This window comes from Sminthopsis crassicaudata, chromosome 2 (genome assembly GCF_048593235.1).
Source record: "Sminthopsis crassicaudata isolate SCR6 chromosome 2, ASM4859323v1, whole genome shotgun sequence".
NCBI lineage: Eukaryota > Metazoa > Chordata > Mammalia > Dasyuromorphia > Dasyuridae > Sminthopsis > Sminthopsis crassicaudata.
Window position 1 is genome coordinate 449140626 of NC_133618.1, and position 26078 is coordinate 449166703.

At 38.2% G+C, this 26078-nt stretch overlaps 1 protein-coding gene across 4 annotated transcripts in view; it reads left to right on the forward strand.

Annotated features, from left to right (window-relative positions):
- CTNNBL1 (catenin beta like 1) overlaps positions 1–17879 on the forward strand; it is a 220317-nt gene extending 202438 nt beyond the window's left edge. For all 4 annotated transcript variants that reach the window (XM_074292697.1, XM_074292699.1, XM_074292698.1 and 1 more), the window contains exons 14-16: positions 598–735; positions 952–1024; positions 17665–17879. In XM_074292697.1, the coding sequence (XP_074148798.1) occupies positions 598–735; positions 952–1024; positions 17665–17753 (300 nt within the window). In that variant the 3' untranslated portion in view covers positions 17754–17879. The remainder of the gene's footprint in view (positions 1–597; positions 736–951; positions 1025–17664) is intronic.
- Positions 17880–26078: the final 8199 nt, after the last annotated feature.

The window sequence follows — 26078 nt, forward strand, 5'->3', positions numbered from 1 at the left end:
ACAGAATATTACTATTTTGGGAAAAATATGGAGACACAAATAAATGCAGACTGAAATGAATAGAACCTGAAAAATAATATACTAAATGACTCCATTAATGCAAGATGGCTTGAGTAGCGAGAATATAAGGAAAGCACATTGGGATAAGTAGAATTGTGTGTCTTGTTGTTGATCCAGTGATCATAGTAATGAATAACTTCATTTCAATGTGTTATGTAAAATAACATAACATACACCAGCAATTCTCAAATTGTGGTCTGTTGTGGTCTGGGGATCCCTAAAATAAAATATATATTTATAATTATATTAAGATGTTTTACTTCTTAATTTGGTATATATTAGTTGATATAATATAAATCTGGAGGGAGGGTGGGGATTCTCTTCTCAATAACTTTTTAAGGGTATAAGGGATCCTGCATCCAAAAAGACTATTAATTGCTGATTACTGGGAAGTTTATGCACACAGTTAAAAATTGTCAAGGAGCATCTGAAATGACCAAAGGACCAGCTAGTTTGATTCTGGAAAGAGTGGTATGAATGTATTACATATGTAAGAGAATTTCCATCTCCATCTTTATGCTTATTCCTTGTTTCCAGGATATGGTACGTCGAGGAGAGATCATTGATGATGACATAGAAGATGAATTCTATCTCCGTCGTTTAGATGCTGGGCTTTTTGTCCTGCAGCACATCTGTTATATCATGGCTGAGATCTGTAATGCCAGTGTTCCCCAGGTAAAGAACCTTCTGTGCTTCTTTCTTTTTGACATGTGTAGACCATGTGAAAAGAATACTATTGAAACTTATCCTATTCTTTCTTCATCCTTGTATGCTCTTACTTTGCCACAGGCACCATCCTTAGCATATTAACTGGAGGAGAAAGAACTTTGCTAAAAGAGTCTAACAAGAAAAAATCTTTTTCTTTTTCTTTTTTCTTTCCTTCTCTCTCAGATTCGCCAAAGAGTACATCAGATCCTAAACATGCGTGGAAGCTCCATCAAGATTGTCCGACACATCATCAAAGGTGAGCTTTTTACAGTAACCTGTGAAGAATAGGGATGTACTTACTTTCTTTCAGCCCTTGACCCTGGAACTTTTTGTCCTCTTAGATTTATTATCCATTTTGCTACAGATCTAGATTGCCTTGTTTGTTTTAGATCTGTGTCTCCTCTAAATCTGTTTCTGGTCAGGGATTCAAAAAAACAGATTTGGGGAGGAAATGTGGTGTGTTTCAAATCCATATGGTTCTTCAGCATTATAACCTGGTTCAAGACCATCTGCACCACATTGATGTCCGCTATTCATCCTTCTCTTATATCAGATTGATGTGGATTATTGCTTTAAAATACTGTTCTTCAGTTTGACAATTTAGCTGTTGTGATTTACAGTTTTATCTTTTAAATGTCATTTACCTTTAATGTCCACATGTTCAATTAGAATTTTTATTATTCTCAGCTCTCTCATCATTGTGGCCCTATTTTCCCTGCACCTCTACCCCTGTAGTACAAATAATGAGAGTGGATTTGATGACTGCAGAGAAAGAAATGAGTATGTTTATGAGGAATTATCACAGAGTAGACAGGATGTTTTTCCCTTTCCAAATTCCTCCTTCCTTTCATTGAATGGATAATCTCAACTGATTGACAGTGAATTTAGCTAAAGTTTTACCTCTTCCATGCAGCCTTCCCTGATTTCTGTCTTTTCTGAACTCCTAGAAGCCTGAACTATTCCATACACTTGGCTTTTCCATATTGTTCTGTAATGTTCTTGGGTTAATGTGATTGACTTTCTCCAACTAGATTGTAAGTTCCTATAAGGTAATAATTATTTTATAACTCTGTATTGTTTAACTTTTAATAAAGATTCTGAACACATGGTAGATATTTGAGTCCTCAATTTCTCATTTGGGCCATTTTTTTTTTTTAATATAGTGGGTATTCTAGGATAGAAAGCCAAATGATTAAATGCTATTTGCACAATGGTGCATTTAGGTAACAAAAGGTGAATGTATCTGATGTCAAAGCTCTGACCTTTTTACTTCAGGTAGATGTACAGTAGGAAAAAAAAACTGAGAAGAGTGAGTAGAGAAGTCTAGTTATGCATACCTCTAATCATAGTCATCTTTTACTCTTCTCTTCCCTTCATCAACCCCTTCCAGTCACACACCAATTCTGCTTTCTCTGTTGAGAACTTGGCCTCATGTTTCACCAAAAAAAAAAAAGAAAGTCATTTGCCAAGAGCTCCATCTTCTCCCATCTACTTCATTTACATCAATCAGATATCTTCTCCCCCTCTCTTCTTTCACCTTCCTGTTTCATCCCTTCCTCTTGCAAAATAAACTCCTCTGTACATTCTGGCACCCATCTTCTTTTCTATTAGTGTTAGGATTACAAGGTGAGAACTCAGGTTGTCTGGACAATCCTCTAGCTCAGAATTCACACCTTTATTTCCGGCCTTTAGGGGGAGTTTACATCTTTGAACTTCTGAACTTCTGAAAAGGAGTTTATACAACCTTTGAAAGGAGCAAGTTCATTGGTTGAAGTAATTTTCCCACAAGCCCCTAAGTTCTCACATTCCCCTTTAAAAGGAGCAAGTTCATTGGTTGAAGTATTTTCTCACAAGCCCCGTTGAGTTCTCACTATGATCTCTGCTAGGATAAAAGAGGAGGGCAGGAGGGCAAGGAGTCAGTGAGTCTGGGACAGAGTTGGGATGGCAGGCTGCAGGAGAGAGTCTGGCCAGGAGATTGAGTTGAGAGACAGCAGATCTCCTCCCAGAGAGCGATCAGCAGTTTCTGGAGACAACAGAACATTACAATTTGGCGCCCAACATAGGGCAAGGACTTTTGCTTATCCTGACAAGGACTTATTCTGAGCCCTTCAGAGGAGCTAGCCCAGACCTTCGCAATTTTGTCCTAAAGGCCAGAACTAAAGGTGTGAATTCTGAGCTAGAGGATTGCCCAGATAACCTGAGTTCTCACCTTGTAATCCTAACATCTCCCCCTTTCTTTTGATTTAGAACATAGGGTGGTCATGACCTTGAAACATAAATCCATCAATATGGGAGGTATTACACATAATAAAATACCTCTGCGGAAATTGAACGAGGCCCATTTTTTTGTGTGAAATTCTTTCAATTGAAGTCCCACTAGCTTCCAGTTATCTACATTTAGTTTTTCTTCCTCTAAGAACCAAGGGAACATGCGTTTTAATGCGCCCAAGAGTTTAGCAATCTGTACCCAGGTTACAAGTAAACTCTGCTCCTCAATTATCTTAATTATATTCTCTATAGCACCACTCCTGGGTGGGGCTGGGGCTGAGGCTGGGTCTGAGTCGGCTGAGGTCGAGGGAATGTCTTTAGCTAACATCTGCCCCATTTCAGCTATAAGAGATTGCTGGTTTAGCCTTAACAAGGTAAGTTCCTTATTTGTCTATTAGAATACTCACCTAATCTCCTGGTCACCAGAGGACTTCAGTGGAGGTAGGGCACCAAATTGCGAAGGTCCAGGCTAGCTCTTGTGAAGAGCTCAGAATCAGTCTTTGTCGGGATAAGCAAAAGTTCTTGCCCCACATTGGGTGCCAAATTGTAAAGGTGCTGTCATCTCTTCAATTAGAATCCTTCTCTGGGAGGAGATTTCTTTTCTCTGTGAATCCTTTTCTCTGTATGCAGGTTTCTTGGGAGCTCTGAATCTCCTCCAGTTCTTGTCCTTCCCCAATCCAGACTCTCTCCTTACAGCCTGCCGTCTCAACTCACTCTCAGACTAGACTCGACCTTCCAGACCACCATCTCAACTCAATCTCTGTCTGACTCTTCTTCCTCCAGATTGCCATCCCAACTCTGTCCCAGACTAGACTAATTCTCCAGACCCTATGCTGCCCTCTTTTATCCTGGAAGAGATAGTAGTGAGAACTCAATGAGGCTTGTGAGAAACTCTTCAGCCAATGAACTTGCTCTCTCAGAATTTCAAAGATGTAAACTCCCTTTAAAAGCCCAAACCAAAGGTGTGAATTCTGAGCCAGAGAACTGTCCAGACAACCTGAGTTCTTACCTTGTAATCCTCACATATTAGTATCCTTTAGATACTAATAAGTAAAATTACCTTTGAAATCCAAATCAGCTTTCCAGCTTATCTTATATTTTCCAGCGAATTATACCCCACTCTCTTACTTCCCTTCCCTGATCATCCCCACACACTCATGAATTTTCAATCTCTCCCTATCTACAAGCTGTTTTCCTGCTTTCTACTAAAACATCCATGTTTTTCCTCATCCTTAAAAATACCTTCACTTGTTCTGACAGTTCCTGCAAGCTGTCATTCTATAAGTCTCCTCTTTTCCATGGCTAAGCTTCTCTAGAAAGCCATCTACATAATTGGAGCCTCACATCTTTCCCTCTTATGTCTTCTAAATCCTCTACAGTTTGGATTCTATCCTCATCATTCAGTTGAAGCTGCTCTATTCAAAATTATGAATAATCTCTTAACTGCCAGGTCTAATGGCTTTTTCTCAGTTCTCATCTTGACTTCTTAACCTCCCAGCAGTTTTTGACTCTGCTCAGGAGCCCTTTTTGCCTGACTGCTCTTTTCTAGGTTTTCACAACATTCTTCTCTCCTAGTTTTCCTTCTATTGACTGTTCCTTCTTGGTCTCCTTTGCTGAACCTTCATCTCGATCATACTCATTGTAGATGTTCTTGATTTGATGACCTCACTAGCTCCAGTAGGAAATCATTCTCAGATATATTTATCAGTTTTGACATCTCTCCCATCCTCCAGTCTCAATCACCAAATGCTTACTGGACATTTTGAACTGGAAGTTCTAAAGACATCAAACTAAGCATGTTCATAGGAGAATTCGCTCTTTCCTGCCATGCCCTCTCCTCTTCTTAATTCCCTGTTACTGTCAGCAGAATCCCTATATTCCCAGTTAATCAGGTTTTCCACCTTAGTACCATCCTCAGATCCTTACTTGAACTCACCTCCCTCGACCCTCCAATTTATTGCCACATTTTATTTCTACCTTTACAGCATCTCTTATATGTCCCATTTTCTTCACTTGACTTTCCATCTACTGACTCCATGCTTTTGTTTCCGGTGCCTTTTTACCTCTGCTTCTTGGCTTCCCTGGCTTTCTTTAAAACTCAAATCCCACTTCCTATAAGAGGCCTTTCCAGGATCTCATTCCCTCCCACTCATTGCTAGTGCCTTCCTTCCCTCTAAGATTCTATGTCATTTATATATCTTGTGTATTAATAGTTCTTTACATATTATCTCCCCCATTGGAATGTAAGTTTCCTGAAAACCTTTCTTTGTTTCCTTGGAAATGAGTACAAAGCTTGGCACACTGTAAGTGCTTAAAGAATACTTGTTGATTGGCTGTTGCTAGATCTGGAAAGTAGATTGTATAAATATGTAGGTGTGGGAGATAGTGTCAGAGAAAAGCTAGTAGTCCAGTATAGACTTCATACATGGGAATCATAGCCATGAGCTAGATTAACTGTCAGATTGAGGAGTAGAAGAAAAAAACCCTGAAGGTGTTTGAGCAGGGAAGGTAACAAGTCAGAACTATGCCTTGGGAATATGATTTTGACAGCTTTGTGGGAGAGGGGAGAGACTAAAAGCTGACTAATAAGGCTGTAGTCCAGATGATGTCTAAACCAGCTTATTTGCTCTACATGAGTAGAAGGGGGTTGCATATGAAAGATGATATAGATGTAGAATTGCTAAGACAATCCATGGGCTTATAAGGGGTTGTGGTGGTTACAAATCTGAATGCTTGAGAAGGAGGGTGGTGCCTTCAACAAAACTGGGATAATTTGGAAGGGGCCAGATTTTAGGAACCAGGTTAAAACATCATGGGCTTGAAATGATTATAGGCCATCTTGGAGGAGATATCCAGCAAATATTTGTTGATTTAGTGCTGGAGTTTAGGAGAAGGATTAGGATTTTTTTCATAGATTTGGGGATCATCTGTGTAGAATTGATATTTGAACCCATGGAAGCAGAAGAAGAGAGCCAAAGGTGGAAATATGTATATAGAAAAGGGCCCCAAACATAGCAGGCAGGAACATTTATGGTAAGTGAGCAAGAGTTAGAGGATGATACTAGAAAGGAGACTGAGAAGAAACAGGTGGTAAGGGAAAAACAGGAAAAAGAAGTGTTTGGGAGCTAAGGAAGAAGAAACTATCCAGAAGAAGGGTGTAGTCAGCAGCATCAGAAGCTGCCAAGAGGTAAAGCAAGATAAGAACTGAAAACAGACCATTGAATTTAGCAATTAGATCATTGATAATCTCTTAGAAGTCATTTCAGTAGAGTGGTGAGGGTTAGAAACCAAAGTGCTATGAATATTGAGAAATGAATAGGTGATGAGGAAGGAGAAGCAATGAGTATGACACTGTTCTTTCTAGGACCTTGTCAGTAAAACAGAGGGGAGACGGACAAACAGGCAGGCAGACAGACATGATGAAGTAGACTCGAATATGCTTGTAGAGAAAAGCTAAAGATGAGAAAAAAGAAACAATCAATAGCATGAGCTATTGGAAGAGACATAATGGAGATGGAGAGGGAGTTGAGGATACAAGTAAAAAGCATTGGCCTGGGCAGATAGACGAAGCTTCTCTCAATCAGAGACCAGAGTTAAGGAGGAGCTCTCACTTGGACTGCTGTAATAGTCTTAACTGTTCTGCCTAGTGTCTTACCCCTTTAGTCTTATCTTGCACAGAGGTCCCTCCTAATGCATAGCTGATCACATCATTCTGCTCATTCACTGGCTTTCCATTTTCTGCTTGATAAAGTCCACATTCATTGGCTTGACATTCAAGGCCCTCTACAATTTTATTCCAACTTGCCTTTCTTTTCATTTCAATTCAACAAAGACTCATTAAAAGTATACAGGGATTCTTTGTGATAAATTCTCAAGGTACAAAATGCTAATAAGTTTAAGGTGGAAAAAAAGGTGGGGTGGCCTTATCTCATACTACATCCACGCTGATATTCTAGGACAGCTAAACTAGATTATTCACCAGATGTTCCTTGTACTTTTCTGCTTTTCTGCTTTTGCTCATATCATTATTTCTACCAAGCAGACTCTGCTTTACCTCTACTTCCTGAGATCTTCTTGAAGACTTCCTCATTCTTCCCAACTGGAAGTGATTCCTGTCATCTCATTAGTCTTATACTTATTTTACATACTTAACATTCTAGTTTGTTATAGTTATCTTGTCCATTTCTTGTTTTCTTCCTTTTAGATGCTGTATACATTAGAGAATGCTTTACTAAATATTTATTGATACATAAATGTTTAAGCTGAGTACTAGAAATACCATGTTTCTGGTATTCCAAGTCTCAGTCGTGCTAAAGATGACACCTTAGAATTTTTTATTTTCCTATAAACTAGTAAGCTGCAAATGAAAATTCAGGTGAAGCACTGAGCACAATCTTGCCCACCTTAATGGGTGAAGCCAGTTGCCTTTAATCTCTAAAGGCAACTGCCATTCAGTCCTAAGCAAGACATATCTGGACAGCTTGGTTTATTTGCATAGATGTTGCCAGGAGACAAATGTAAATGTGATAGGATTCAGTGGGTGTATATATTGAGGTGGTAGATAAAATGTGGTTGTGACATAGTGAGAGAGTGGGGGGGCCTTAGTAGCATGCTCTGCTCTTTGAGTATAGCACCCATCTGTTGTTCCTTCCCTCCCCCCCAAATCCAACTGAAAACAAAAGCTCATAAAGAAAACCAGCTCATCAGTCTGTCCTTCAAATTTAATTTTGTTTTCCAGTTCTGGTTGCTTTCTTATTTCATTTTGTTTGCATACTAATTAGATGTGAGCTTTTGACTTTGATTTTATGGCCTACATATTTTCTAAGGTTTGCTGGCAGCATGACAGCTGATGTATCCCTTGAGATCTCAGAAAAGCGCTGATGATGCAAGCACAGCAGGGTCCTTTTTTCCTTTATTTTTTGGTTTCCTCCCTCCCTATGTTGGGGTTGCCAAGCAAACTGGGAATAATTGATGGCTCATTAAAGCCCGGTTTTGCAGACAGCTTCTTAGTGTTCGCAAGTATAGTTTCCCTTGTTGCTGACTGCCTGGTAGGTTCTGAGGAAAGAGTGGTACTTACATAGACTGGAGAATTAGCACTAGTTTACTTGCCCATCTTAATCAAGGACCAGGTGTTGACATGGTGGCATCTTTGAACACATTCACAAAGTTTATATAATTGTGGATAGAGATAACCTTGGATGTTATGTTTAATTGGCATCTTACAGTTAGGAAATCATCTTGATTGGTTATTTCACCATTCCAAGTCATGAGGGGAAAAAGAGGAAAGCAAATTTATAGGAAAATGAAAATTCTAGGAAGCATTTTCACAATTTGAAGGACCATCTTATCAAAGAAAGATCTAAGCTTGTTTTGTTTGGGACCATACCGTAAAACTTAGAAAAATGATTGGAAGTTACAGAAGGGCAGATAAAAGAAACTTCCAGCAATTAGAGTTGTTAAGAAGAATAGGCTATCTTAAAAGTAGTTTCCTTGTCTTTGCATTCCTCATTACTGGGGAAGAGATAGCTGCTTCTGTTAACTAGTTATCTGTTTGTAGAAAGTAGCCCTGTTCAATTATGTGATAAACTATAAAGTTTCATATATTTTTGAGATTCTGGGATTCTGTGCATTATAACCTTCGAATCGTTTAAGTTTTAAAATGTTCCTAGCAAAAGTTAATAGTAATCTCTTGGGTTTTTGTATATCACTTTGTAATTTACAAAGCTTTTCTTGACTTCCCAGAACTCTCTGTGCCCTGTCCCTCCCCTTCCCTTAGCTGATTACAACACTTCCTTCCCCAGGACTTTTATGATTCTTTATTTGCACCCCTCACTCCATTAATAGTTCTTCGAGTACATGTCTCATTGTACCGGGCAGTTTGAAACTCCTTAAGGGTAGGGAGACCTCTTATATCTCTACAGTGCTAAAACAGTACTTGGTAAGTATTTGTTGAATACAACCAGAAGATGTTTGCCTATGTAAAACTCAAAGCAAATGTATTTTACAGATGAGGAAGACCAGCCTTGGCAGGTGAGATGAATTGGCCATAGCTACACAAGTTATTATTGGTGCAAACAAAACCAGAACTCAGATTTTCTAACTTCTAAGGCTCTTTCCTGTGCTGATGTGGAAGAGTTCCTTAAAGACTTGTCTCAAGTGGAAATTGGTAACAGGATCACCTCAGGTATTACTGCATAAGGTACAAGGATGATTTTTGCAGAGAAGAGCACTGAAGATTTTTGCAGCAAATATAATCAGTAGTGAGCCAGAAAGACATAAGGACTGTAAAATTATTTTGGAAATTGGCTCTTGGCCCTTTAATTTGCTTATGCGCCTTGTGGTTTGAAATATCCTCCTAGATCCCTGTAAACAAGCATTTTCATATTGATTTTTGTCCACTTGGTAACCAGTGCATTTCCTCTGGGTTTTTTATGCCACAGAAGCCAATAGGTTTATCCTTTGTTGTGTACGCAATATACAGCTTTGGGAGTTGCGAGGAACAGCTGCTTCAGGCAAACTCCCACTTGAATATTTGGCCACTGAAAAGAAACCAGAAAAGAGAAAAGGCAGCCAGTTAGAATCCCAACTCATCCTCTTGAAGATGAAGCCACTGTAACACTGACTCTAAGCTTGAGAGAAGGAAATGTTTGCAGCTGCATTTGGGGGTAGCCAAGACTTCAAGCAACTTTAGGGGTTCTGTCAGCTCCTGCCCTAAATCTGAATCCAGCTTTTAGGATATAGATGAAGGTTTGTGTTTCCTTGCGTTGTCTCCATAACTAAACGAGTAACTGAAAAATCTTCTGGCTTTGTTGTGAAATGCTTTGTCACAGGCTAAATTCCTTCCCTCTATCTAAAACTGCTTCCTAATCCCCAGATCTTCGAAGGGGCTTGTTACTCTACTACCATGTCAAGGTGTCACGAGTATCAGTATGGGAGTGACTATAACTCTTGAAATGATCCCCTGAAATAATGTTTGCTTGGTTGGCTTTTCATGAAATCTCCAGTGAATCTTCATTCTTTTCTTGCTATTTTATTCATTTCACCCTGGCTAAAATATCTTCCTCTTCTTCAAGAAATGGAAGTTTTAGAATTTCTACTTTTTTAAAGATAATTTTTACTTTACTTTGCAAACCCTTAAGACTTTGTTTTTGTTCAGTAGAAATTTTTCTAACTTTCCTTAAGGTTAGAGTGTCTTCTTCCTAGCCTTGGGAGAAAGATAACTTTGACTCCTTCAGGATTCCTCCATAATCACTAGCAGTTTGTAGACAAAAATATTATTGCTTTCCTATCCCCCTATGCCCCTTTAGAGGGTAAGAATTTGGATCTAGAAATCCCAAGCATCTAAAGAAGATTTGTGAGATCTTCTGGTAAATGCTTGCCTGGAAAGAGAGCACTTTTTCATCCACCATCTTCATCTCTCCCTCCTCCCTCTTTCTTAACATAAACAGAACAGCTTGTATTCAGTGTCTGAATAGTAAACCTGCTGTCGAAAGTTTGCTTTAATATTTATGTGTTCAGCACCACTACATGTTTTGAGCTCCATCAAAGCTTTTATTATAAGAGCATTTGAAAAGGCTGGGGAAGTAGAGAAGCTGCTGACGTGTATGCCATCTCTTACACTCTCTCTCCACCTGGCTCATCCTCACTCACCACCTCCCTCTCTCCCCTCTTCCCCCTCTCCCCAAGTACATCTCTTCTCTCCCCCTCCCCTCCCAGCACACACAGAAAGCAAAGAGAACTCTTTCTTCAAGACCTCTGGGAGAAATCTGTTTAATATTTATAAACTGCTAATGTAGCTATAATAACTAGAAGTAGCTGGCACCACCAAGATTTGCTGCAAACAAAGGCTGACGATGGAAAAAATGGAAAAGTGGAATCATTCTCCTGTTTTCATGGGGAAGGAAATGGGCTTGGCAAAGACTGTTCACAGAGGGACTAAGTCTGGTATGTGTAGGTCTGGAAAATCAACAGCCATCTGTTCAGTGACCAAAAGATGGAGACACTTTCATTCAACAGGCATTTACTGTGTCTGTTAAGTATCTAAGTGCTTCAGTGGATAGAATGCTGTGACTAGAGTCAGAAAGACCTGAATTCAAATGTGGATTCAAACACTTACTAGCTGTGTGATCCTGGACAAGTCCCTTTTTAACCTGTTTCCTCATCAAATGAAATGGAGATTCTAGTACCTACCTCCCAGGTAGGTTCAAATGAAATAATAATTGTTAAGCACTTTAAGCATATTTAAATGTTAGCTAAAATTATTATGTACAATACCCTGTGTTTAATGTACATTTGTATAAAGATGAATAAGCTCCATCTAAGTTCCGTCAATGATTTAGAACCTAATAGAGGAAATAATGTGTATTCAGATAACTACATCTGGGAGCATGGGTTCATTGTCTAAGTGATATAGATAATGATCTGGGAGTTCAGAGGTGAGAGAAGTCACTTCTAGCTATAAAGGATGATATTTGAAGAAACAGTACTTTTATGAGGTTAATGCCCTAATGATGAATGTTGGAAGGGATGTGGGAAAACTGGGACACTAATACATTGTTGGTGGAGTTGTGAAAGAATCCAGCCATTCTGGAGAGTAATTTGGAACTATGCCCAAAAAGTTATCAAACTGTGCATACCCTTTGACCCAGCAGTGCTGCTATTGGGATTATATCCCAAAGAAATACTAAAGAAGGGAAAGGGACCTGTATGTGCCAAAATGTTTGTGGCAGCTCTTTTTTTTGTAGCTAGAAACTGGAAGTTGAATGGATGCCCATCAATTGGAGAATGGTTGGGTAAATTATGGTATATGAAGGTTATGGAATATTATTGCTCTGTAAGAAATGACCAGCAGGAGGAACACAGAGTGGCTTGGAGAGACTTACATCAACTGATGCTGAGTGAAATGAACAGAACCAGAAGATCGCTGTACACTTCAACAACAATACTGTATGAAGAGGTATTCTGATGGAAGTGGATATCTTCAACATAAAGAAGATCCAACTCACTTCCAGTTGATCAATGATGGACAGAAATAACTACACCCATCCCTGTAAGATCAGGAGTGAAACAAGGTTGCCCACTATCACCATTACTATTCAATATAGTACTAGAAACTCTAGCCTTGGCAATAAGAGCCGAGAAAGAGATCCAAGGAATTAGAGTAGGAAATGAAGAAATCAAATTGTCACTTTTCGCAGATGACATGATGGTATACTTAGAGAACCCCAAAGACTCTGCTAAAAAGCTATTAGAAATAATTCAGAATTTTAGCAAAGTCGCAGGATACAAAATAAATCCACATAAATCCTCAGGATTTTTATACATTACCAACACAATCCAACAGCAAGAGATACAAAGAGAAATTCCATTCAAAATAACAGTCGATAGTATCAAATATTTGGGAATATATCTACCAAAGGAGAGTCAGGAATTATATGAGCAAAATTACAAAACACTTGCCACAAAAATAAAGTCAGATTTAAATAATTGGAAAGACATTCAATGTTCTTGGATAGGCCGAGCGAATATAATAAAGATGACAATACTCCCCAAACTAATCTATTTATTTAGTGCTATACCAATCAGACTCCCAAGAAACTATTTTAATGACCTAGAAAAAATAACAACAAAATTCATATGGAAGAATAAAAGGTCGAGAATTGCAAGGGAACTAATGAAAAAAAAGTCAGAGGAAGGTGGTCTAAGTGTACCTGATTTAAAGCTATATTATAAAGCAACAGTCACCAAAACCATTTGGTATTGGCTAAGAAATAGACTAGTTGATCAGTGGCATAGGTTAGGTTCACAGGACAAGATAGTGAATAAAAATAGCAATCTAATCTTTGACAAACCCAAAGATCCCAAATTTTGGGATAAGAATTCATTATTTAACAAAAACTGCTGGGAAAACTGGAAATTAGTATGGCAGAAACTAGGCATGGACCCACATTTAACACCACATACTAAGATTAGATCAAAATGGGTCCAAGATTTAGGCATAAAGAACGAAATCATAAATAAATTGGAGGAACATGGGATGGTTTACCTCTCAGACTTGTGGAGGAGGAAGGAGTTTGTGTCCAAGGGAGAACTAGAGACCATTATTGATCACAAAATAGAACATTTTGATTACACCAAATTAAAAAGTTTCTGCACAAACAAAACTAATGCAAACAAGATTAGAAGGGAAGTAACAAATTGGGAAAAAATTTTTACAGTTAAAGGTTCTGATAAAGGCCTCATCTCCAAAATATACAGAGAATTGACTTTAATTTATAAGAAATCAAGCCATTCTCCAATTGATAAATGGTCAAAGGATATGAACAGACAATTTTCAGATGATGAAATTAAAACTATTTCCACTCATATGAAAGAGTGTTCCAAATCACTATTGATCAGAGAAATGCAAATTAAGACAACTCTGAGGTATCATTACACACCTGTCAGATTGGCTAAAATGACAGGAACAAATAACGATGAATGTTGGAGGGGCTGTGGGAAAACTGGGACACTGATGCATTGTTGGTGGAGTTGTGAAAGAATCCAACCATTCTGGAGAGCAATCTGGAATTATGCCCAAAAAGTTATCAAAATGTGCATACCCTTTGACCCAGCCATACTACTACTGGGTTTATACCCCAAGGAACTACTAGAGAAGGGAAAGGGACCTGTATGTGCCAAAATGTTTGTGGCAGCCCTTTTCATAGTGGCTAGAAGCTGGAAGATGAATGGATGTCCATCAATTGGAGAATGGTTGGGTAAACTATGGTATATGAATGTTATGGAATATTACTGTTCTATAAGAAATGACCAACAGGAGAAATACAGAGAGGCTTGGAGAGACTTACATCAACTGATGCTGAGTGAAACGAGCAGAACCAGAAGATCATTATACACTTCAACAATGATACTGTACGAGGATGTATGCTGATGGAAGTGGATTTCTTCAACATAGAGAAGAGCTAATCCAATTCCAATTGATTAATGATGGACAGAACCAGCTACATCCAGAAAAGGACTGGGAAATGAATGAAACTGTTATTTTTACCTTCTGATCCAATTCTTCCTGTGCAACAAAAAATTCGGTTCTACACACATATATTGTATCTAAATTATACTATAATATATTTAACATATATAAGACTGCTTGCCATCAGGGGGAGGGGGTTGGGGGAGGAAGGGAAAAAATCTGAATAGAAGTAAGTGCAAGGGATAATGTTGTAAAAAATTACCCATGCATATGTACTGTCAAAAAATGTTATAATTATAAAATAAAATAAAAAATTAAAAAAAAAAAAAAAAAAAAAAAAAAAAAAAAGAAATAACTACACCCAGAGAAGGAACACTGGGAAGTGAATGTAAATTGTTAGCACTACTATCTATCTACCCAGGTTACTTATACCTTCGGAAGCTAATAATTAATGTGCAACAAGAAAATGGGATTTACACACATATATTGTATCTAGGTTATATTGTAACACATGTAAAATGTTTGGGATTACCTGTCATCGGGGGGAGGGAGTGGAGGGAGGGGGGGGATAATTTGGAAAAATGAATACAAGGGATAATATTATAAAAAAAAGATAATTGTATAAATATGTTTACATATATTGAATATTGTATAGCATATATTGGATTGCTTACTATCTAGGAGAGGGGGGGGAGGAGGGGAAAATTTGGAACACAAGGCTATGCAACTGTCAATGTTAAAAAATAATGCATGCATATTTTTTGAAAATAAAAAGTTTTAATTAAAAAAAATGTAGATCGAGCCCTAGCAATAAATTTACCTCACATTGGAGGTATCATATTAATAAATTAAAAAAAAAAAAAAAAGGATAATGCCCAAGTCTCCAACCTTCCTAAACTTTAGACTTGCATTTTCAGCTCCTTAATAGTCCTAGGTATCCTATCAGCATCTTAAATTCAGTATATTTGTTACTTCTTGACTTGGTGTTTCTTTTATTGGCACCATCAATCTCCTGTCACAAAACCTTAATTTCTGACTCTTCCTTTCCCTCCTTACCACTCACATCCAGGTCCCACTCACTAATGATTGATGTTCCAAGAGTTCTGTCCTGGACTATCTTCTCTTCTCCCTTTATATTGTTTCATCTGATGATTTCATCAGCTTTCATAGATTGAATCATCATCTTTTCTGATGATGATTTTCAGATCTGTATATCCAATCCTACCCTTTCTTTGACTACCTGACTTTGAACTAGATGTCCCAAAGACATCTTAAACTCGGCATGTCCAAAACTGAACTGATTATGGTTTCCCAACATACTCCCACTTCTTAATTTTGCTGTTACTATTGAGACCTTTACTATGGAGGCTTCTGTCATCCTTCTTTATATTCACCCAGGTTCATAAACTAGATGTCATCCTTGATGTTTTTGCTTTCTCTCATTCCTTATGTCTGATGTCTTGTTAAGGACTGTTGATTTTAATATCATAACATCTGTCACATGCATTTCCTTCTTTCCTCTGACACTGCCTCTAGTCTGGTGCAGGGCCTTTTTACTTTATATCTGGGTGGTCTCCCTGTCACAAGTCTCTTCTCACTCCAGTCTATCCTCCACTCAGCTGCCAAAGCGCTTTTCTTAAAACTGACCATGTTATCTTCTAGTCACTTAACTCCAAGGGCTCCCTATTGCCTCTAGGGTCAAATATGAAAATCTTTTGCTCATCCTTCGAAGCCCTTCATAACCTGCCTCCCAACCTAATACCTTTCCATTCTTTTATAGCATAGACCACACCCACCATCACCACTGTCACCACACACTCTTCATTCTGTCTACACTGATTTCTCTGCTATCCCTTGAGCAAGACACTCTCCCAATGCATAAGGATTTTTACTAGTTATCCCCCCTGCTTGAAATGCTCTCCTGCATCCCATGGCTTCTAACATACCATTTTTTCTAGGAAGCACTTCCTAATTCACCTTTATTGATTTATTTCTACCTTCTCTTGTATATAACTTCCTTATACATTGTTCTTTGCAGTTTGCTTTAGAATTAGAATTGCATTAGAATGTGTGCTCCTTGAGAGCAAGAGTTGCCTTTTGCCTTTCTTTTCACATAGTATAAGTCCTTAGGGAAGTTACTCTAGTAAACCATTCAGAATGGATTGGAGGGGAAACACTGGAGACAAGAAAATGGTAGGAGGTTATTCTGGTATACTAATACCAGTAGAAGTAATATGTAATAAGCCTTTGAATCAGAGTAGTGATTTGGGAGTGAAAAGAATAGAACTTGTTGAAGGATGAGTGCCATTCATGATAGCAACTCAAAATTACTTTGGTACTTGAAGTAACTTTGCTCAAAGGTATTCTTGTTACAGGCTTGCATCTTTAGAAGGTCATTGCATCCAGGTGCCCTAAAAGAGTTTTGCTTCTTTTAAACACTCAGTGCACTTTATAAATAACAGACTTAGCTAAGAGGACCTAAGAGGCCCCTCTTGAAAGATGACTGTCATATTGAAGGGTTTTCATTGGTGAAAAGGAGTGGTTTACAGGACTCACCAGAGAAGCCATACATAACTATCAAGGGAAGGGCAGTTTTCTCCTTACCTTTAAAAAAAAAAATCTATTAAAAGTGATCTGTCTTTTCAGGAATATTTTACAGTAGTATTCTTAAACAAACTAGAATCTTCTAGCTTTGGGAGTCTCTTCAGAAGAAAGAAGGGTTTATCCTGGACCTATGTATTTTTTGTAAAAATATTCATTGCTTTCACAGGTGGCACCTTCAATTTTGAGCAAATCTGGGTCTGTCTGTTTCTTCTCTTCTATGGTGCTCAGTGTTTGTCTAAAGATTTTACTGGAAATAATTCAGCAAGTAAATTGCCTCAGATTTTGGGTTTCCTTCTATTTTGCACTTACCCTGGAAGTGATTAGGATCCTCCAAGGAGAATTACCACCCCACTTCTCACTCCCTTCCCTACATAGGTCACAAAGCATTAGAGGAACAAAGTGTTAGTTCATTTTATTAACACTCTTGTCATAAAAAGGTATCCCAAGGGAATTAAACACCACACCCTTTCATAACAGCTCTTTCTCTATCTCTCCTGGGGATATATCATTCCTTGCAGATGTAGATGATAGATCACTCACTGATCCTCTTTTCCAGCCATTTTATTCCTTGCTTCCTGTTGCCTCTCTAGTTCCTGAAGGTTCCCTAATATCAAATGTCACATTGTTTGCTATTGGAGTGGTAGAAGACTATAATAAGGGATGATGGTTTCAGGTGGAAAATGCACAGCTGGACCATGGCTGCAGCCCAGATCGTGTTTTCCTGCAGATGTCTGTAGTAATAAAGAGTAAGAGGAGGAATTACAGAAAGTGGCAGCAGCAAAATTGTTTCCAAATTGTACTAAGGTTATTATTTCTCTTTTCTCCTTCCCAAGTGCTTTTCCACTGAGGATCAGTAGATGCTTTCATGGTGAGGAAGCTTTTCACACACCTGAGAGAACACCTGAGAAAAATGAGAGAGAAAAATCCATTGCTCACTTCTTAGACACATCCCAGTCAAGAGTGAAATGAAACACAACTAGCACAGTGCTCAGATAGCCAGATTCAGCCTTCCCAGGCCATTGTATATTGATCACTATTCTACTTTGTTTCCTCAGAATACGCAGAAAACATCGGTGATGGGAAGACCCAGGAATTCCAGGAGAACGAGCAGAAGCGTATTTTAGAACTGTTGGAAAACTTTTAGTTTTACTCTGCCTTTCCTTTCCCCCCTCAGATTGGGAGCCCTATGTCTGCTTCTGGTTAACCTGAAATGCCTTTTCTAGGACAAATTTTCATTTGACTTTTGGACACATTAAAGTTAGTTTTGGTATTCCTGGCCTTGTGTTTTTTTTTGTATACGTGCATGAATAACTCATAAAAAGCATGGTGAGTTTATGGTGCCTTACAGTACCATCAGTTTTTTTATTTGTAAAGTCAGAAGATTGTACTAGATCTCTAATGTCCCTTTCAGCTCTAACCATCTGATTCTTGTAACATTCAGCATATACAATGTGACTGAAGTAGTAAGACTAATTTAATGAGCAAATAAGAAATAAGGCATTCAAGTAACTGTGGTCAATTAAAATAATCACACTGAATGATTTCATGCCTATTCCAGCAAGATTAACATTGCTCAGAAACATTTTTGAAAATTAGCTTTAGAGCCTATTTATGACCCATGTGAGAAAATTAACCTCCAAGATATATATTCATAACTTCATTCTTCAATAAAAGTAAGCCCCAATTTGATTACTTTTCCTTATTCACTAGCTATACCTAAATATCTTATATTCCTGAAAATTAAATCTTTTACCTTTAAAAGAATAAAAACAAAAAAACAAAAAACCTCACTGTTGAGTTTAAAAATAATGTACTATAGACTTTCAAGGCAATGCCAAGATGAAAATGCAAAAGTATTTTGAGTAAAAGTACCATCTTAAGGATTAATAAAGATAAGAAAGGGGTTGAGTATCTATTCTGGGGTTATGGATCACTTCAGATCCAGGAATTATATTTTGGGGAGACTGAAGAGAGAAGTACTTGAAGAGAAGGGAATGTGAAGGAACTATAGAGGCATTTCTCAAATACAGTGCTCTTCTAGAAAGTACTATCATTAGTGTATAACAGCTTAATATGGATCTCTGCCTGAAACCATGGAAGGGTTTTTGTAGGTGAATGTCATTCTGGTTTCAAATCATCCTGGGCCATTTGTCTTTGCCTTTTTTCTATTTAAAAAAAAAAAAAAAAGTTGTTGAACAATAGAAAAAACAAATTAGAAACAGAAGTACAAACTCCTAAGTACAAATTAAGTATCATTATCACTAAATTTTAATCATCATGATTCTACCACTTGATAGTCTTTCTTAGAATTTGCTCAAAGCTACTGATTGTGTTCATAGGTGCTCATAGAGAATGTTAATTATCTCATTAACACTTCCTTCCCCTCCTCCCTTCAATCCTGTGAGCATTTCCTTTTATAATTACCTCTTTTGTCAGGGAAAGATGCTTATTGATTTTTTTTCTAACAAAGGTCATCTATGCATTATTTTCTGAGTTGTCCATTAGATTACTAGTCTCAAAATGGAAACACTTAATGCCTTGCACATAGTAAACCCTTGATAAACATTTGTTGAATTGAGTTAATGTCTTGGTGTCCATGGCCTTCCATAAACTTACTCCCCTAGCACTTCTTTTTCATAGTGAATAATACCTTCATTTTGCAACCTAGGTTCTCGAAGGGGCCAATTCTTTTTGTTGTTGTTGTTGTTCAGAGACTTTGAGAGCCCAGAACATACATGACTTCATAGTGGTAAATGGAGGATGATTATTTCTAGCTCTTCCCTTTGGATTCAGTGGCAGTAAACCCACCCTACCTAAAACAGTAACAGCAAGATCATTCTTGTTTCATTTATAGAGATTTGCATGCAGGTCAGGTTTGTGCTTTTTATCCCTGGGAAAGATGCATCATCAGGGGAGCTTAAAGGCTTCATTCAAACAGGGCATAAGTAGGCATCAGTGTCCTGGGTAGCAATTTTTGCTGTTAGGAGACAAACTTCATGTTAGCTCGCTAACTTTCCTTTAAGGCAGAAATCCCTAACATGATTTTCTCATTCTGCTTACCCCTTGGGCCAGATAGTAGAGTTGGTGGCAGATGTCTGTACAGAAGAGATAGTTTAGTATAGTAAGAAAAAAGTGGCCTTGGGTCCAAATCTCTACTGCTGTGATGATCAGATATGTGACTTAGGCAGATCATTTGACTTAATCTATAAAATGGAGATGATGACAGTACTTGTACTAGTAACCTCAATTCAGTGATAAATTTTTGCCCATCTACTGTGTACAAATATAGGATTCTTATGAGAAGAGTATTGAATACAGGCTTTAGTGCTTAGGAAAGCAAGGAATATTTTTTAATTGAAACTGAAAGCATTTGTTAAGGTGTAAACTTTCCCCAATCTCTCCAAGGAGAAGAAATATGAGTAGCTATTATGATTTCTATTCTCTTCTGCCCATCAGCTCAGCACCCCAATTCTAAGAAGTTCTTTTAACCAGCATAGGATTTTTTAAAAGTTTCTGTTGTAAGGCCTTCAACTTTCAGTCTGCCACAGGGAGGAAGCACTTGTTATACAGTGTAGTCCATTGTTGCACAGACCCAGAATCTTAGCAGTTGGATGACTGCTACCTATCCTAAGAAGTTCTTCATATATTGGATCACACCAATTGAAAAACAGCTTCAGGGTTGGCCCTGCATGTAAGATAATTTCCAAAGGTCCCATCTGAAGGAAAATCCTCACATAGAGAGTTCTTTGTCTCTAGAAGGATTCAAACATTTGTTGATTGTTTATTATGTATAAGGTACTTTTTGCAATTAAATTTTATAGAACACTGACCTACCTGTCTTAAGCCATGTTATAGTGATCTTAATGCATTTATGTTAGACCCCTGGGCAACAAGTTTCCCTGAAGGAGAGGGATAAAAGGAGAAGAATTGTCCAAAAAATTAAGTAAAAGGATGATCTCTCCAATCATAAATTCCTTGTACCCTTTAATCCCTTCATTACAGAATTTAGCCATTTATTAAGCACTACTATATGCAGAACACTCACTGTTCTTAGATCTTGAAAGAAATACAAAGTTTAACTAAGACAAGGACATAATGAGATTACCATAATTTTCAATGTACCAGCAACATCCTAGAACAAGTTGAACTTATGTTCCATGCAGCCATATTTGATGCTGTCAGATTGATTGTCTCCTCCCATAAACCCATCAGGTCTCCAGTGGCTCCTTCTTAAAATTCATCAGGATCAAACTTTGGGGAAGAATACATTAAGGAAGACAAAGCTTGATTGTGTGAACCACAAAAAGGCTAGAAGAGCTGGAATCAGACATCAGTCTGCACCCCTCCCTGTAACCTTGTGAAAATGGGGCCCAAAGAGGAGGAGCTTGGGGGGAGGCCATTGCCAGTTCAGGAATGTGGGAATATGTATGATCAGGCCTGCACAAGTCACTGAACCTTTCCCCGCCTTAATTTCCTCTTCTGTAAAAATAGGGATAATAACAGCACCTACCTCACAGGGCTGATAAACTCAGCTAATGTGTAAGGCACTTTAGAATTTTTATAATAATCATAATTACTTCTATTAGGAGGGGGAGATAAGATTGGAGCAGTTACAGTTGAAATGAGTTCTCCTGCCCTGTTTCACAAAGTATATCACAAAGATACTTTGGCATGTGGAGCCAGTCAGAATTTCTTTTCTCCCCTTTGGTAAATCGAACCCTTTCAAAAGGAAAATTTTGAAAAAAAATACATATGTATTAAACCTTTAAATGACAAAAAGTAAGTAAATGGAACAAGCTACCCCTGGATGAGGCTCAGGGTAATACTCATACAGCTTCAAAAAAATTTCAGATAGAATCCTCATCAGAGCTGAAGAGCAGGGCAAAGAACTCCAACCAAGACCTCCATTGAAGGAGGCCTCCTAGGCAAGCCAACTTCATTTCCTTAGGCCAAACTTCACAATGCCCCAGCTTCCCCTGCCCCCCGGCTTTTTCAGCTTCCTTTTGGATATTGTAGTCTCCTGTTACATTGTAATTTCCTTGAGGATGGGGACTGATTTTTTCATATTTCATGTTTTTCACAATTGTTCTGAATTATTAGCATGGTCCTTAGCACATAGTTGGCCCTTAATAAATGTTTATTGACTGGATTTTGAGATTGACAGCCAATATGACAAGCATATGATAACATTTCCCTCAAGCATATTATAACAAATTCCTCCCAGGAGGGATCTCCCAGCTAGTCCAGTCCTAAGTTCGGTTGGAGGATGACGGACAGAAGTGAAAATGGCCAAGTAGTGGGGGGCAGAGTTTCAGAGCCAGAGCTAGGCCGAGTCTCAGGGATCATTCAGTCCTCCCCTCTCGTTTTAAAAATGAGAAATCGAGGCCCAGGGAAGACGACTGGTGCAAAGTCACAGGCAACAGGCCTGTCAGAAATGGACTTTGTCCACACAGAAAGGAGGGTAGGTGGCAGGTGTTGGTTCAGCTAGATGGGAAATGGAAAAGAGGTAATCTGAAGGAATAGGGTGCCCATGAAGGGCTGCTCCCTGTTGTGGTGAGGGCCCCCCTGTGGGAGGGAGTAAAATGCCCCTCCCAGCTGTCCCTTGCAGGGAGTTCCCAAGTAGGCCAGACCAGAAGGAAAAACTTGCCGCTGAGCAGAGGCCACCTTAGTGGGCAAGGCCCCCTGCTCAGACTCGGCCCCGCCCCTGCTGCTCCCATAAACGGGGATTAATTTCCCAGGCTCCACTGACAGGCCTGGCCTGAGAAGCCTGTAGTACATAAATATCTTTAATGAAGAAATAGGCATGGAAGTCCTTCATTTCTGCCTGCAGTAAAGTTTCATTAAGAAAAGGCACTGCAGGGCCACGAGAATGATAGCTATAAATCATGCTGTTTGTGTGGGACTTAGCCTGGGACCCCGAACTCTGTCCTTGCCTGAGCCTGCAGAGAGGGAAAGGGCCAGAATGCAGGCTAGGGGGGCCAGGGCCTGGGAAGAGAAGGGGCTCCAGGACTCTCCTGCCAGGCCCCTCTGGCCAGCTGCCCACCTGGGCCCTCTGTTACTAATTAAGCTAATTATGCAGCTTTTATGGGCTGTTGCTAAGGGCCAACTTAGTTCTACTGATGTCTCTGCAGCCAGCAGCCTGGGAGGCCCAAGGAGAAGTGCAATGGGTTCTGCCAGCTGCAAGTAAACATCATTATTGTAATTGGGGAAGGATTAAAAGGGCCTTGATAATTAGCTCCCTAACGAAGCCTTTTAGCTGGTGCGCTGTGGCCTCTGACTGGTCAGCCTTCCCACTCTAACTTGGTGCCTGGACTAGAAGGACTGCCTACCAAGGTAAATAGGCAGAGGACAAGCCCCCATGTGGAGTGATCCTTTAAAAGTAGTTATGTTATAAATGGAATAAGGAGAGGATGGATTTCAAAGGGGCCAAGAGCCAGTCTGTCCTCTTATTGCAGCCTTGGGGAGAGTGGAAATCAGGATACTTTTTAGAAAATTCTGATCTCAACAAATCAACCCCTAACAAAATAATGATTTCCCCATGCATAACCACACACAAAGGACTTTTTTATGTTGTACGATTTGCTTTTCTTTTAAAATATGTCACAAATACAGCATGTAACTTTCAAAACTCTTCTGCTTGTCTTTTTCCTACTGACCTTTCTGTTCTTTGTTGTATTTTTTAAATAATGACATACTTCTTTACTTTTTTTTTTAAGGTTGTATGTGTGTGTGTGTGTGTGTGTGCAAAATGGTATTGCTTAATCTCCTACTACTCTTCCCACCAAATGAAATGTTTTTTTAAGTGCTTAGCGCAGTGACTAGCATATAGTAAGTACTACAAAAAGAAAAAAGAAAAAAACACCCTTGGAAAAATATGCATAGGTAATCAAAACAAATTCTCACAATGACCGCATCAAAAATTTTATTTCTTATTTTGCACCTTAAATCTTCTCTATCAGGCAATGGATAGAATGCTTCATCACTGGTACTTGGAAAGAGTGATTCATTTTTACTGCATTGATTAAAGTCTTTAAATCTAAGGAGTTTTTTCTTGTAATGCTCTTATGGTATAAATTCTCCTGGCTCTCCTGGTACTGCTTACTTCACTCTATGTCATTTCATGAGGGTCTCTCAGGTTTCTCTGAAATCATCCCAATCATTTTTTTGGCAGTTCAAGAAAATTGAATTACATTTTCCTTTTTCCTATCTTGATACTTTTGAAGTATGGCCTAGTAGTGGTGTTGTTGAGTCAGTGGGTACATATACATGACTTATAGACATGACAATGATTTGTAGGAGCATGAACCCAGATTCCTTCCCAGAATTGTTAAACTAAAAAGAAAAAAAAGAAAAAAATCTTTAACAGAATTATTAGACCAGATAGGTCCACCAACAATGCATTAAGTATGTCTCTTTTCCCTCAGCTCCTCTGACTATCACTCTCATTTTTTAAATCATCTTTGTCAATCTGATAAGTAGGGCATAGACCACGGAGTTGTTCATTTGTAGTGCTCTAAGAATTAGTGATTTGGGCATGTTTTTTTTTCTATATGGTTGCTGATAGCTTGGACTGCTTCATTTGGAACCTTTTTCATATCCTTAGACCATATATAGCTCAAAGAAAGAGTAAGACACATATGTACCAAAATATTTATAGAAGCACCTTTTATTAGAGCAAATAATTCTATCATTTGGGAAATGGCTGGATGACTTATGGTATATGAATTTTATTGTATCACAAGAAATAAGAAAAGGGACAGTTTCAGAGAAGCTTGGGAAAACTTGTATGGACTGATGCAGAATGAAGTAAATAAAACAAACAGTTTATCTGAAAGAATCATAAAGAAAAACTAAGAAAAATTTAAGAACTGATCAATGCAATAATGAATCAATGTTTTTTTTTTCCTTTCATTTAATTGAAGAAGGTTGGGAAAGAAAGGTATGATAGTCATCAATATAAAAAAAAAGAGGATTATTGAAGCATTGTTAAAAAAAAATACACAGAAGTAAATAGAAGATCAGTAGTAAACAGATACATAGGACAACTTTGGAAATAACATGTTGAGTTTATATACTTAAGTAAGCCTTGTGTAATACAACTTCACAGCTTTACATACTATCTTCTGGTTTATTTTGTATACTGTACATTTCTTGGTGTTTAAGTTCAGAATTAAAAAAAAAAACTCATGGATGATAACCAAGATGAGACTTGAAAAAATGGATTATTCATCAAAGGCAACACTTAATATTCAATATAATGAAAGTATGGTTTCATGATAAAAAAAGGGTCAAAATTTTGTGACTTTAATGCCAGATCATACACTTGGTTAGTGTTTGTAACAAAAGGACATAATGCATATGAAAGGGTCTTTTTAAATACAAAAGATTATAAGATTTATTTCGTGTCAATTAATTTGTTTTCTTTGGTTCCTCTCCAAAATGAAATTGCTTTAAAAAAAAAAAAAGAGGAAGCTTAGGGTCAGTTATATTAAATAATGCACAACATGTTCAAGGTCTAGAAATCTGTCTTCCACTATGAAACATTGGAACATTCATTCGTTCATTTGTTCATTTGTTTGTTCATTCAATAAACATTTATTAATTGTCTACAATGTCTGATGCACTGTGCTAAGAGAAAGAAGCAATAAATATAGTCAAAGGACTGATGAGAATCTGAGAACCCAATATCTGAAAATGATGCTAGTGTCATTTGGTATCTATGCTTTCCCAGATTGACTGACTCAGCTATGTAATCATGCTGTGGAAGAACTAGGGCTTGGGGCTGGTCCTGCCACTAGTACAGATTTTTGCCCAGGTTTCAGCTCCGGACAGCTCCCAGCTGCTGTTTCTATGCAGTTATTGTCACTCAGCAGCAGACACTGTCCTTCCTTTAATCCTTGACAAGGGGTTGCCAGCCTTTGAAATGTAGCGTGCCAAGATCCCAAGTGATGTGCTTTTGGGGAGTTGTAGGGAGAGTCATTGGTGGCAGGCATGGTGTGCCCGTGGCAACCAGGCTAAATTTCATCTTTCACCAAAGAAGTTTATAAAAATTATACATTTAGGGTTAAGAAGGAACTCAGAGGCTATCAAAGCCATTCTCCCCTGTCCTCATCCCCATTATCCAGATGAAGAAACAGTCTTGAGAGACTGACATCTCCAAGATCACATAGAGATTAAATGACAGATGTAGGATTTAAACCCAAGTCTTTTGGCTCCAAATTTTCTTGCCATTGTGCCACATTGCCAGTGTCCCAGAATAAACAGACTATTAGCACTGAAAGGACCTTAGAGATGATCTCAAAACTCCACACTTGCCAGAGAAAAAAAGCTTAGGCCTAAAGCAGACTAGGGATTTCATTTAACAAGCATTTATAAATATATTTATATAATTTTAATAAACATGATATTATAGACATATAAATATATATATTTATAAATATATCTTCTATATGTTCAAGTGCTATGCTGG